The sequence below is a fragment of the Acomys minous genome (genome assembly GCF_964271855.1).
Source record: "Acomys minous genome assembly, chromosome: 12".
Taxonomy (NCBI): domain Eukaryota; kingdom Metazoa; phylum Chordata; class Mammalia; order Rodentia; family Muridae; genus Acomys; species Acomys minous.
The window spans coordinates 95,127,885-95,140,827 of record NC_140493.1 but is presented as its reverse complement, the minus strand read 5'-3'; the positions used below and the strand labels follow the sequence as shown (position 1 = coordinate 95,140,827).

Here is a 12,943-nt window from a genome sequence, read left to right as displayed (position 1 = left end):
GGGTAGTCCTGGAAGCCAGGCTTTGAGACAGAGCGTCTTACAATTTGCAGTGTTGAGAGCTGGGATCAGCAGCTGAGGAAATGGCCCTAGGATGCTCCTGCCGGCATCCGTTGTGTATCTCTGCCTGCCTGCCCTTCACTTCCCCCTGTCTCTTTCTGTTTTGGTGGTAATGGGGTTTTTATGGTTTGTTGGTTTGTTTGTTTGGGATTTTGTTTGGTTGTTTAGTTGTTTGGTTGGTTTGGTTTTTGAGGCAGGGTTTCTCTGTGTAGCCCTGGCTATCCTTGAACTCGCTCTGTAGACCAGGCTGGCCTCAAACTCACAGAGATCCACCTGCCTCTGCCTCTGCCTCCTGAGTGCTGGGATGAAAGGCATGTGCTACCACTGCCCAGCCTGTTTTTTATTTGTTTGTTTTAAGACAAAAATCCCATTAGGTTTAAGACAAAAATCTATTAGGTAGCCAAGGATGACAATAAAGTCCTGCTCCGCTGCTTCTACCTACTAGGTGTTAGATTATAAACCTGCTATACTGGCCAGGCCTTTAATTCCAGCACTCGGGAGGCAGAGGCAAGTATATTGCTGTGATTTCAAGGCCAGCCTGGTCTACAAAGTGAGTCCAAGACAGCCAAGGCTACACAGGGAAACACTGTCTTGAAAAACAAAACAAAAACAAAAATCCTGCTATACCACCATGCCCAAGTGTTCTCTGCACCCTCCCTGCCCCGGGTCTCATGCATCCCAGGCTGGTCTTGGTCCTGCTGTGTAGCCACCACCACCTAAGTACCAGGTTACAGGTGGGATCCGCCATGCTTGCCTTTTCTTCATTTATCCTTCAATCATTTTATGAAGTCTACACAAGGGTGAGCATGATGGATGGCCCAGTGGGAAAGACAAGTCTCACCATCTAAGTTTGATTCCTGAGACCCAGATGGCAGGAGAGAACCAGCTCACAAAAGCTGTCCTCCAGCCTCCCCGTGCACACCTGTGTGCTTTCATCCGGAGGACACTGATCTCATGATATTTCATTTCTGGGTTGTGTTGTGTTGTGGGCACCCAAGCCAGGCTTGTGTGGCTCCAGACCCTCTGCCTCTGACTATTCTGCAGTTCCTGGCTGAAAATAGCTGGCACACCTTTGCGCCACCCGGAGCTTCTGTCATAGGTCCTTTTCTCTTTGCCTTTTCCTTCCAGTTTCTTAGCAGATCTGATGGACAACTCAGAGCTCATCCGAAACGTGACCCTTTGTGGCCACCTCCACCATGGCAAGGTGAGAGACTGCTGTGCTTCCTCGATCAGGATCTCTCTTTGAACTTGCTCATCTTCTGAGCCCTTGGGATGGGGACTCGAAGTCCTTAAGGCTGGGTTCGTGGTTCGGGGACAAAAAGACAACACTCCATGCATGTCTTATGGAACTGTTGGGATGTTCCAGCATTACTGGAGCCTGTTCTTAGGCCACATGCCTCTTACATGCCTGAGCTTAGTATGTCCATCTGCACCCAGACAGGGAAATTGAGGGCTGGAGAGATGGCTCAGAGGTTGAGAGCACTGCCTACTCGTCCAAAGATTCCGTCCAAAGATTCTGAGTTCAATTCCCAGCAACCACACGGTGGCTCACAACCATCTATAATGAGATCTGTGCCCTCTTCTGGTGTGCAGGTGTACATACAGGCAGAATGCTATATATAATAATAAATCTTTCTTTTTTCTTTTTTCCTTTTTCGAGACAGGGTTTCTCTGTGTAGCCTTGGCTATCCTGGACTCACTTTGTAGACCAGGCTGGCCTTGAACTCACAGAGATCCACCTGCCTCTGCCTCCCTAGTGCTGGGATTAAAGGCATATATCACCACACCCGGCCCATAATAATAAATCTTAAAAATAAAAATAAAAAGAGAAAGAAAGGGAACTTTATTTCCTGAGGGAGGTCTTTCCAAGAAAGATTTCATCTCTCATTGAAAAATAATCCTGTAGCTTCTGTGTTAATCCTCTGCTGTCCCATAATTCTTTTTATTTTTCTTTTCTCCCTTCTTGCCTGAATTGCATGTTGCATTGGGAGTTGGGGAGAAAGGCACAGATTCCTCCACAATTGACAGGTCTTACCCATCTCTTCTTTCTCAGACATGTTTTGTAGATTGTTTAATAGAGCAGACGCATCCGGAAATCAGAAAGCGCTACGACCAAGATGTAAGTAGACCGTGGAGAGGGGTGCCTCGCCCCATCCTGCCCTTCACTCTGTGCTCACAAACTGTGGCGCTTCCGTCTGCTGCTCTGGGACTGTCGTCTATTAACAGGTGTAAGCAGATGATTTCCGCTTTCTCAGGAGCGTGGGGAACATTAGCCTGCTGTATTTTTAGGAGATCTAGTCTGCATTTGGGCTCCCTCCTCAGATGTAGCCTGACTTTGATAGTCTCCTCTTTGCTGTCATTTTATTAATAGCCTGCTCTATAAATGTCATACACTTGTACCTTGTTTTCAAGGTAAATTTAAATGCCTGTGAACAAGGCCAACTGTGGCAGCAAATCTCAGTGCAGTGAATGTTCAGACTCTGCCAGATCGACTGTTGACGTGTGAGACTTGAGGGCTGGCATGTGTCTCTTAAGATCCAGCACAGTGTATACAGCCTAACTCTCCAGCCACACAAGGTCTTTAGTGACCATGCCCACCCTACCCCCATTCACACCCCCACCACCACACCCCCCCACCTGCCACACACACATGCAGGAACATTTTCCACCTGGGAGGGCACTGGTCTCCTTGTCTGGAATTTCTCGGGGCCCCTGCTGTCTTCAGTCTAGTTTCCTCCTGAGGGAAGCCCCTGGAGTGGGGAGGAGGCGAGGGAAGGCGATTGGTGGTGTGCATATGGGAGAGAGGCTGAATGCGCGTGTAATGTCAGTTCATTTTTTTCAGCTCTGCTATACTGACATCCTCTTCACAGAGCAAGAGGTAAGTGTGTCTTGGGAAATTAGATTTCACCCACACAGACCCGCCAGCCAGTTTTGTAGGGAACACCGAGAGGCTTCACCCTAGCATTCCCTGCTCTACACTTCTCTCCTGCTGTTCTCAGTCATCCCATATGAGAACTGGGAAGGCAACCTGGAGCATGAGTGGGGAGAGCCTTCCAGTCCTTGGGTGGGTTTAGTTTTGACTAATAAGGCAACTACTGAGAGGTGATGTTCAACTTTGTAATACTCAGCATGATCTTTCCAATAGCCTGGCAGTCCCTAAGATGCCCCTGGGGGTCCACTTCCTTCCAGGAGGGGCTTCTCTGTGAAGGGCTGGGGGCCCATTGTGCTGCTTTTACTTTCTATCTGATCTTCCTTCCTTCCTCCCTGTCACCTCTTTTCTTCCTCCTTTATTAATCTGTCCCTTTTTTCCCTAAAAAACTTCATAGAAGGCTCTTGTGTGTACACACAGGGTTAACTAGAGGACTTTAGGGCACTGTTCCACAGGATAAGCCACCATAACAACGTGGTGACTGTTTCTAACTAGTTGCCTATTTGAGTGTGCAAGGGTTTCGTTTTGGTTTTGGTAGATAATTTTATGATGACCTCATACTCAAGATCACTTTCCACAGCCTCACCCATGCTGCTGTTAAAGGCCTCCCTGTGGAGTTTGGGGTTTTTTTTCCCTTTTCTTTTTTGGGGTGCTTGGGAGACAGGGTCTCTCTGTGTAGTCCTGGCTATGGCTATCTTGTGATTCACTGTGTAGACCAGGATGGCTTCAAACTCACAGAGATCTGCCTGCCTCTACCTACTGAGTGCTGGGATTAAAGGTGTAGGGCACCAGCCCGCCTCCTATTAGAACTTTTAAATGTTTCTTTTCTTTAAAAACAAAACCAAATTGTTTCTTCTTGTATGTATGTATATATGTATTTATTTATTTATGCAAGACATGGTCTCTCTGTGTGGCCTTGGCTGTCCTGGACTTGCTTTATAGACCAGGCTGTCCTGGAAATTACAGAGATCTACCTGCCTCAGTCTCCCTGAGTGCTGAGATTACAGGTTACTACCGAGCCTGGTTTGTTTTGGTTGTTTATTTATTTATTTATTTATTTAATTTTCCGAGACAGGGTTTCTCTGTGTAGCCTTGGCTGTCCTGGTCTACCCTTTGTAGACCAGGCTAGCCTTGAACTCACAGAGATCCACCTGCCTCTGCCTCCCGAGTGCTGGGATTAAAGGCGTGCGCCACCATGCCCAGCTGGTTTTGTTTTTTAAAACTAATAGTGTTCAAGACACTTTTCCTAGCTGATGTACCAAGTAGAACAAGCTTTAATCCCAGGTACTCAGAAGGCCCCATCAGAAGTTCAGACAACTGGGTGTAGTGATACATGCCTTTAATTCCAGCACTGGGAGGCAGAGGCAGGTGGATAGATCTCTGTGAGTTTGAGACCAGCCAGAGAGCTACATTGTGAAACCCTGTCTCAAAAAATAAAGAAGCTGGGCACAGTAGTGCACGCCTGTAATCCCAGAATTCAGGGAGGCAGAGGCAGGCTGACCTCTGTGAGTTTGAGGCCAGCCTGGTCTGCAAAGCGAGTCCAGGACAGACAAGGCTACACAGAGAAACCCTGTCTTGAAAAATCAACAAAACAAAACCACAAAAGTTAAAAAAAAAAAAAGGAGTTGTTCAAAGCCTATCAGGGTGCCAGGACTCGGACAAGGTCAGCCTGAACAACTTAGTGAGACTCTATCTCAAAATAAAAACTTAGAGCTGAGGGCATTGCTCAGCTAGGCTATGAAAAACACCGTGTTCAATCTCTTAACATTCTTTCTCCTCCCAAAAAACGTGTTTTTGGGGCTGGAGCTATAATTCTGTGGTAGAATACTTGCACAGCATGCACAAGGCCCTGGTTTATTCCCAAGCACTGTAAAAAAAAGGGGTGACCGGGGGTTGGGGGGGTGGATGGTGGCACAGGCTGCTCTTCAAAACCAATTCTACAAAGCCAGTTTCTGGGCAACCAAATCTACAGAGAGAGACCCTGTCTTGAAAAGCCATTTTTTTTTCTTAAAAAAAAAAAATGTGTGCATGTGTCTTTCATCTACAAGATCATGCGATAGAGGCCTAGATAAAAAGAGTTTACGCCTGCTATAAGTAGAGCCATTGGTGTAACCAGCTAGCAATTGACAAGGCCCAAGAGCTGAGTGAGGCCCTCTGGCACGGGAATACGTCTTGACCACTCTGTCTGTGAATTTCAGAGAGGTGTTGGCATCAAGAGCACTCCTGTGACGGTGGTGCTGCCCGACACCAAAGGGAAATCTTACCTCTTCAACATCATGGACACTCCAGGTGGGAAGCCCTTGCCTTTACTCTCCTCACCTTGTCCCACTTTCTGTTGTCTTTTGTTTCCACGGCAGCACACAGTGTTCTCGGTGCGTGTATTCCCTTCTCCCTCATTGAGTTTTCTTCTTCAAGGATTCCCTTTTCCGTGTTAGACTAGCAAGCACGGTCCCCTGGCCCTGCCCGGGACCCCTCCTCCAGCTGTGCCCTGCCTGGGACCCCTCCTCCAGCTGTGCCCTGCCTGGGACCCCTCCTCCAGCTGTGCCCTGCCCGGGACCCCTCCTCCAGCTGTGCCCTGCCCGGGACCCCTCCTCCAGCTGTGCCCTGCCCGGGACCCCTCCTCCAGCTGTGCCCTGCCCGGGAGCTGTTTTCTTGGAGCAGCTCACTGTGCTTCTAATGCCTGCCTTTGCCATCTCCCCTGCCTCCAGATAGTCCTAGCTCTTGCAGAACTCTGTTGATTGACAACCGCACTAAACTGGTGTGTCAGCTGCTTTAAAACCCTGTTTGTGGAGACCTTCTTAATCCCAGGATGGTACTCTAATGGGAGAAATTTATACTGTGAGAGGCTGTGAGCAGGAAGAGGGATATTGAGTTCACAGACTTTACAGTCCTCCACAGATCACCCGACACATTAATAGCCTCATCACACAATGACATATTTGCTTTTCAGGTCATGTGAATTTTTCTGATGAGGTCACAGCTGGCTTGCGCATCTCAGATGGAGTGGTCCTTTTCATTGATGCTGCTGAGGGGGTAAGTTAGTCTGGGCCCTAGAAGCGAGTCCCCTGTTAGCATGCCCTGCATTCCTCTGGGAGCCAGAGAACAGGAAGGTCCATGTGATTAAGGCTTAAGTTTTCTCTAAATTTAGGGAAGTACGTGATGTTCAAAGTTAGAGATTGTAGTTGAAAGTCTGTATATTTCTAAACTAAAAGATTGGGTGTGCTACTAACCTAGTGAGGCACCAGCAGAGGGAGCCAGAGGCACCTTATTAGAAAGTTCAGACTTAGACATTGAGCAAGGAATTTGTCTTGTCTGTTCATGATTTCTCTCTGTACCCAGACACATGCTCTCTCATGTGTCCTTTCCCACATGTAGAAAAGTATTTACAAATTGTTTTCTTTCTGTCTTTTTTTTTTTTTTTTTTAATGAAATGAGATCTTTCTTTGGGGCTGGCAAAATGGCTCAATTCATTAAGGCTCTTGCTGTCAAGCCTGCTTGACCTGTGTTTAGTCTCTGGAACCGACACATGGTAGAAGCAGAGAACCAGCTTCCAAGAGGCCTCTGACTCTACACATTGCCATAACATGAGCATGACCACACACGTAAAAAGAAATAAATAAGTGTAATTTTAAAAGTTAAAAAGAGCCAGGCAGTGGTGGTACACACTCATAGAGGCAGAAGCAGGTAGATCTCCTGTGAGTCTGAGGCCAGTCTGGTCTACAGAATGAGTTCCAGGACTACACAGAAACCCTGTCTTAAAAAAAGAAAAAGAAGCTTCTTACTCGTGTGGTCTTTGTGACTTCCACCATGGGGTATCGCGGCCAGGGACGGAGGGTGCAGAGGGTGATGCCGCCGCCCAGCAGCCTCGTCTTCAGATGCTGTAAAATAGATCTCGAGTCCAGGTGTGGCTGCACGAGCAAGTGAACATGTGGATAGAGGGTTGTATTTTTGGCTTTGATGAGTACATGAACCTCACATTAGATGATACAGAAGAGATAAATTCTAAAAGAAAGTCAAGAAAACAATTGGGCCGGAACATGCTAAAGGAGGTAATATTACTCTGCTCCAGAGTGTTTCCAACTAGCAACGGTCAAGCACAAGAGAAGTGGAGAAGGCAGTTCAGTGTTTTTAAAGGTGTCTTCTGCTGGGAGAACAGTCTAAAGCACTTACTTGTGTTATTTTAGTGGCCCTTATCAAGTGTTACCAAAAGTTAAAAGCTGTGTCTCACTATGTAGCCTGGGTTGGACTAGAACTCACTGTCTACCCCAGGCTAGCTAGCCGTCGACTTAGAGAGATCTGCCTGTCTCTGCCTTCTGAATGCTGGTATTAAAGCTGTGTACCACCATACCCAGCATATCCTGATGCTCTAGTTGACCTGTCTTGGCCTGTCAAGAGTTCCCTGTAGCTGGTGTGTTCATCTTTTCCACCTACCTTGTATTTCAAGTACGAGCTTACTTTCTTACACACTTCCCCACCCCTGTCCTAAAACCAGCCATTTCATCAATAAGCTTTGGCTTCCTGTAGAGTGGAGACAACTGTTTAGAAGCAAAGATCTGGGGCTGCTCACTGCTGCTGTGCTGCTTCACCTCCAGGCTCATTCATTGAGCACAGCTAGCTAGTGCACACCCACACACCTGCCACTCCTGTGTATACAGGTGTTGAAAACGTCAAGTGTTCAAACTGAGCGTAACCGTAGCACTGGGGAAGTAAAGGATTGTGGCTTTTTGTTTTGTTTTGATTTTTGTTTTGTTTTTCGAGACAGAGTTTCTCTGTGTAGCCCTGGACTCCCTTTGTAGACTAGGCTGGTCTCGAACTCACAGAGATCTACCTGCCTCTGCCTCCCAAGTGCTGGGATTAAAGGTGTGTGCAGCCATGCCCGGCCAGATTGCAGTAATTTTGAGGCAAGCTGGGGCTACAAAGCAAGAGCTCGTCTCAATAAATAAATAATAAAAATAACAACAAGCAAAAAATGGCTTGTTCAGCCAGGCTTAGGGGCACATACCTGCCATCCTAATTCCTCTAGACACCAAGGCAGGACGGCAGCAAATTTGAGACTAGCTTGACAATTTAGTGATAACTCAGAATAGAAAAAAAAAAGGGCTGGGGATGTAGCTGAGAGGCAGCATTCCTCAAACATACAAAGGCTCTGGCTTTAATCCCTAGGATCCCAGCCAAATGAAAAACAAAAGAAAGTACAGCGTTTATCCTAATACTTCAGAGTCCACTAGGTCCCTGCTGCCCTCTGAGTCCCTTCTCTAGTGCTCAGTAGCCTGGGTCCCTGCATCATCCTGTGTTCACTTGCTTCTCAGCCCTGCTGGGTAGGCACTCCATAACAGTCCCACGTCTGCCGTGGGGATGCTGCTTCCAGCTCACACCCTTTGTCCCCCAGGCCCTTCCCTCCTTGAACTGACTGTGCAGAGTGCACTCTGGCTGTGTTGCCGACCGTGCCCTCTGCCCTTTGAGCCTTTAGAGCCTTGTGTTTCTCAGGTGATGCTGAACACAGAGCGGCTGATCAAGCACGCAGTGCAGGAGAGGTTAGCGGTCACCGTGTGCATCAACAAGATCGACCGGCTGATCTTGGAGCTGAAGCTGCCACCAACAGATGCCTATTACAAACTGCGACACATTGTGGATGAGGTCAATGGATTAATAAGGTATAAGACCCCTGGGAGTGCATTTCTGTCCTTAGGAGAGTCTGCCTTTCGCAAATCTTAATTTTACCCTTGAAGACGCCTGGGAGGAACTTTTTGGCGTGTGTTGATGAGCCTGTGAGATGGTTCTAACAGCCCATGTCAGTCTCTACAGGATTGCTTAGCCTCATCAGCTCAGTGTCTTAACCAGTCATGCAGTTTACACATCTGGTTTTGTACTCAATAGACTATAAACAAGTCTCACCTTTATCGCATACCAGCCGTGTAAAGTTGGGCAAACTACTTAAAGCTCATTTGTTTGTTTATGAGTCTGGGTGGATTGTGTGTGTGTGTGTGCACCATGTACATATCTGATGCCCACAGGGGTCAGAAGTCATTAGATTCTCTAAAGCTAGAGTTGTGAGCTTCCATCCAAGTGCCGGGAGCTGAACCCAGGTCCTGTGCAAGAGAAATATGCCGCTCTCCATGCTGAGCCATCTCTTCAGCCCCAAAAGCTCATTACTTATGTATTTGCGTATTTTGTGTCTGAGACTTTTGCCTGCTTGTATGTATGTGCACCATGTCCATGCCTGGTGCATACCAAAACTCAGCAGTTAAAGTGGAGAAGAATGGAGGACACGCAATGTCAGCCCTGGTCTCCGTGGGTGTGTGCACCCATGTACACAGAGCATACACAGAAATTTATATTTAATTAAAAGCAATAAGATGAGGACCGGGCGTGGTGGCGCACGCCTGTAATCCCAGCACTCGGGAGGCAGAGGCAGGTGGATCTCTGTGAGTTCAAGGCCAGCCTGGTCTACAAAGTGAGTCCAGGACAGCCAAGGCTACACAGAGAACCCTGTCTCAACAAGCCATAAAAAAGAAAAGAAAAAAGGGGGGAATTTTTAGCATGAAACCGAAATGAGGCCAAACAGAATAAAGAGCGTGACAGTGGAGAGGAGGGCAGCGCTGCTCTGTTCCTCTTTTCAGTGCTGCTTTTATGTCCTGTGCCCACCCTCACACTCTCATCCCTAGACAGGGCCTCTTATAGCCCAGGCTATCCTAGAACATCCTATATAGTCAAGGCTGACTTTGAACCATAGTCTTCCTGAGTGCTGGGATAACAGGCTCAACTGTCGCATCCACTTTATGTGGTGCTGGACCAGCACTGCCCATCCCGGTATGCCCATTTGCACTGGAATTGAGATGTCTCCCAAATGCTTCCCTCTCTGGTCACATTAGATTCATTTGTTCTCTAAGGTCCCTATCTCCATCCGCCAGGTTTTCCCTTGTCTGTCCTGTTAAATTTCCCAGCTCTGAGAAATCAGCTTGTTACAGAGGATGAGGGAACAACTTCACCATGTCACTTTCTTGACCAGGCTTTTGGTAAATCTGAGAGTAATGGCAGCACCTCCTGAGCTGGAGAATGAAGGCTGACAGCGAGTTGCTGCCTTTCCTCTTGGCAAGCGTGTCAGTGATGCAGCCCAGCCTGGCTTCGGGGCTACCGCGCAGCCTGGCGCTGGCTCACAGCGGTCTGTCTCTGTTGTAGCATGTATTCCACTGACGAGAACCTGATCCTTTCCCCACTCCTGGGCAACGTCTGCTTCTCCAGTTCCCAGTACAGCATCTGCTTCACACTGGGCTCCTTTGCCAAGATCTACGCGGACACCTTTGGTAAGCTCTGCCTGCTGCCGTCTCGACTGCCTCCCCAGTCACGCATCCCTTGTCTTGCTGAATGGCTCAGAAATTGGCTTCCTCTCCCAGTCCCCTGCTGGGGTGGGGTTACTTCATCACTTATTATTGTCACATTTGGGCTCCTTTTGGCCTCAGATTCTTTATTCGGGCTAAGTTGTTTCTAAATAATTTTTTAAAGGTAAAATAGTGTGTGTGTGTGCATGTTCACACGCGCACACACACACACACGCCAGCCATGTGGGTGTATGTCCCTTATAGGCTAGCACAGGACATGGGATCCCTTGGACTTGGATGCAGATGGGTATGGAGCCATGTTATGCAGGTGCTGGCGACTCAGCCCAGGTCCTCCACAAGAGCAGTGACCTCTGTGCGCCTGAGCCATCTTTCTACCTCTAAATTTAAAAAAAAAAAAGTGAGTAGTTAGGAAGAAACAGATATTGTAGTGCAAGCCTTTAATTTTAGCACTCAGAAGGAGAGGCCAGCCAGCGCTACAGAGGGATGCCCTGCCTGTAAAAAAGAGCTCATTTTAGAAATAAACTTCCATCCTAGAGTGAGACCATCTGTAGAGGAGGGATTACCCATGCCCACAAAGCATTTTCAGCTCTCTTCCAAGATGGAAGATGGTAATGCTTCTTTCTGTCTTTCCAACTGTCTCTGGGCACTTATAATTGTGATAGCCTCATTGAGAACTCATACTGGGCTGGCAGTCAGCCTTTGCAAGCCTTCCTGGCAGTCACTGGTGACTGAGTTTATGGGTTCCTAGAGCCTTGACACTGTATCCCTGGGACCAATTTCCCTACCCAGCGGGCTCTCTGGCTTCCATCTCTGCCTCAGTGATTAACTCTCAATCCCATAGGAGCTAAGAGGCAATGTGAGATTTCTGTAGAGGGGAGTTGTTACTTGATTTCAGAGCTCAGGAGACAGGCCCTGCGTGGGGTCTCAAAGCTGACAGACAGGAGTACACTGCCACAGCCCTTTCACCCACCTGTCACAAGGTGCTGCCTTCCTCTTGGTGCCATTTTATTGTGTACTGCTTGGGTTGAATTGTTTGCTTGGCTGTTTTTTTTGTTGTTGTTTTTCTTTTTTGTTTTCAGTACCTACAATTAAATTCAAAAGCTAGGCAAACATTTTACTACGTCCTGAAGATAGACTAGATGGCTAGATGGGTTTATTGGCTGATTATAGGCGGACAAACTCATTGTGAAAATAGTCAAGTAACTCAGATTTGCCTGTGACTTTTACTTTTTACTTTACTATTTCGTTTGGTTTGGTTTGGTTTTTTTGAGGCAGGGTTTCTCTGTGTAACAGCTCTGGCTTTCCTGGAGCTCACTTTGTAGTCCAGGCTGTCCTTGAACTCATGGAGATCGCCTGCCTCTGCCTCCCAAGTGCTGGCATTAAAGGCGTGCGCCACCACCGCCTGGCTACTACTATTATTGTTAGTATTAATTGTTATAATTATTCATCTTTTTGTTTGTTTGGTTTTTCAAGACAGGGTTTTTCTGTATAGCCTTGGCTGTCTTGGAACACACTTTGTAGACCAGGCTGGTCCGGAACTCAGAGATCCTCCTGTCTCTGCTTCCCAAGTGTTGGGATTAAAGGTGTGCACTTCTATGTCTGGCTTGCCTATGACTTTTTGCCATAACCACTCTTAGGATTATGGTTCCTGCTTTGATATTTACTATTTGTACATGAATGAGATGTTATATATGGGGCTGGACAGATGGTTAAGCAGTTAAGAGTACTTACTGGGTCGTGGGTCTGATTCCTAACACCCACATGACAACGGTCTGTAACACCAGTTCCAGAGGCTGTGGCACCCTCTTCCGGCCTACATGGGCACTGTGTGCACATGGTACCCATATGTACATGCAGACAAACACACATAAAATTACAAATATAATTTTTTAAAAGAGATACTTCTGTGTAAATATCTTCCGCATTTAACTCATCATTGGGATGATGGCTGCATTCTTGCCATTAAACACCTGTGTTTAGTTGTTTTGTGGTTTTGTGACCTTTCTGTAGATGGGTCTGAGAGTGGAGCCCAAGGGTGAATGTTCTAAACATTCAGGGGGCTCTGTGCTTTATCCCTAGCCCCTAAATAAATGGGTGGATGGATGACTGAATGGGCAGATGGACAGTGAATAAAACTGAAATGAACAGAGTTCCAAAGAAGTCTGTGTTTTTCAGTGTCCTTTGTATCAACATGAAAAGCAAAATCAAAGATTTCCTGAATTATAAGTTAGAAGTGCTTCAGTTTCTGTATGCTTATTTTGTTTTGGGGCATTTTTGATATGTTTTGTTTTGAGAGTGTCACTCTGTCCCAGGTTGGCCTGGAACTCAGCATGTTTCCAGGCTGACCTCAAACTTCTCCCTCACCATAGCTTGCTGAGATGACACAGTTTATTTGCAGGAGGCCCTGAGCCTTGGGAGAAATGGTTGCTCATCCTTTGGGCCCACCACTAGTGTACAGAGGAGCCAGCCATGGGCTCTAGTACCATCCTAACCTAGTCATAAAAAGCTACGTAGACCACGAGGAAAGGCTGCATTGAAGGCAATACTCAAGGACATGGGGCCCCAGGCCTTTACTCTTCATGTGTGATACAAACTGTTTTATTTCACATAATTACTT

At 47.2% G+C, this 12,943-nt stretch overlaps 1 protein-coding gene across 2 annotated transcripts in view; it reads left to right on the top strand.

The window, feature by feature from the left end:
* The window catches only part of EFTUD2 (elongation factor Tu GTP binding domain containing 2), a 45,601-nt gene that overhangs the window by 13,230 nt on the left and 19,428 nt on the right, over positions 1–12,943 (top strand). For both annotated transcript variants that reach the window (XM_084748035.1, XM_084748034.1), the window contains exons 5-11: positions 1,186–1,261; positions 2,111–2,176; positions 2,900–2,935; positions 5,185–5,275; positions 5,937–6,019; positions 8,474–8,640; positions 10,166–10,290. In XM_084748035.1, coding sequence (XP_084604161.1) covers positions 1,186–1,261; positions 2,111–2,176; positions 2,900–2,935; positions 5,185–5,275; positions 5,937–6,019; positions 8,474–8,640; positions 10,166–10,290 — 644 coding nt within the window. The remainder of the gene's footprint in view (positions 1–1,185; positions 1,262–2,110; positions 2,177–2,899; positions 2,936–5,184; positions 5,276–5,936; positions 6,020–8,473; positions 8,641–10,165; positions 10,291–12,943) is intronic.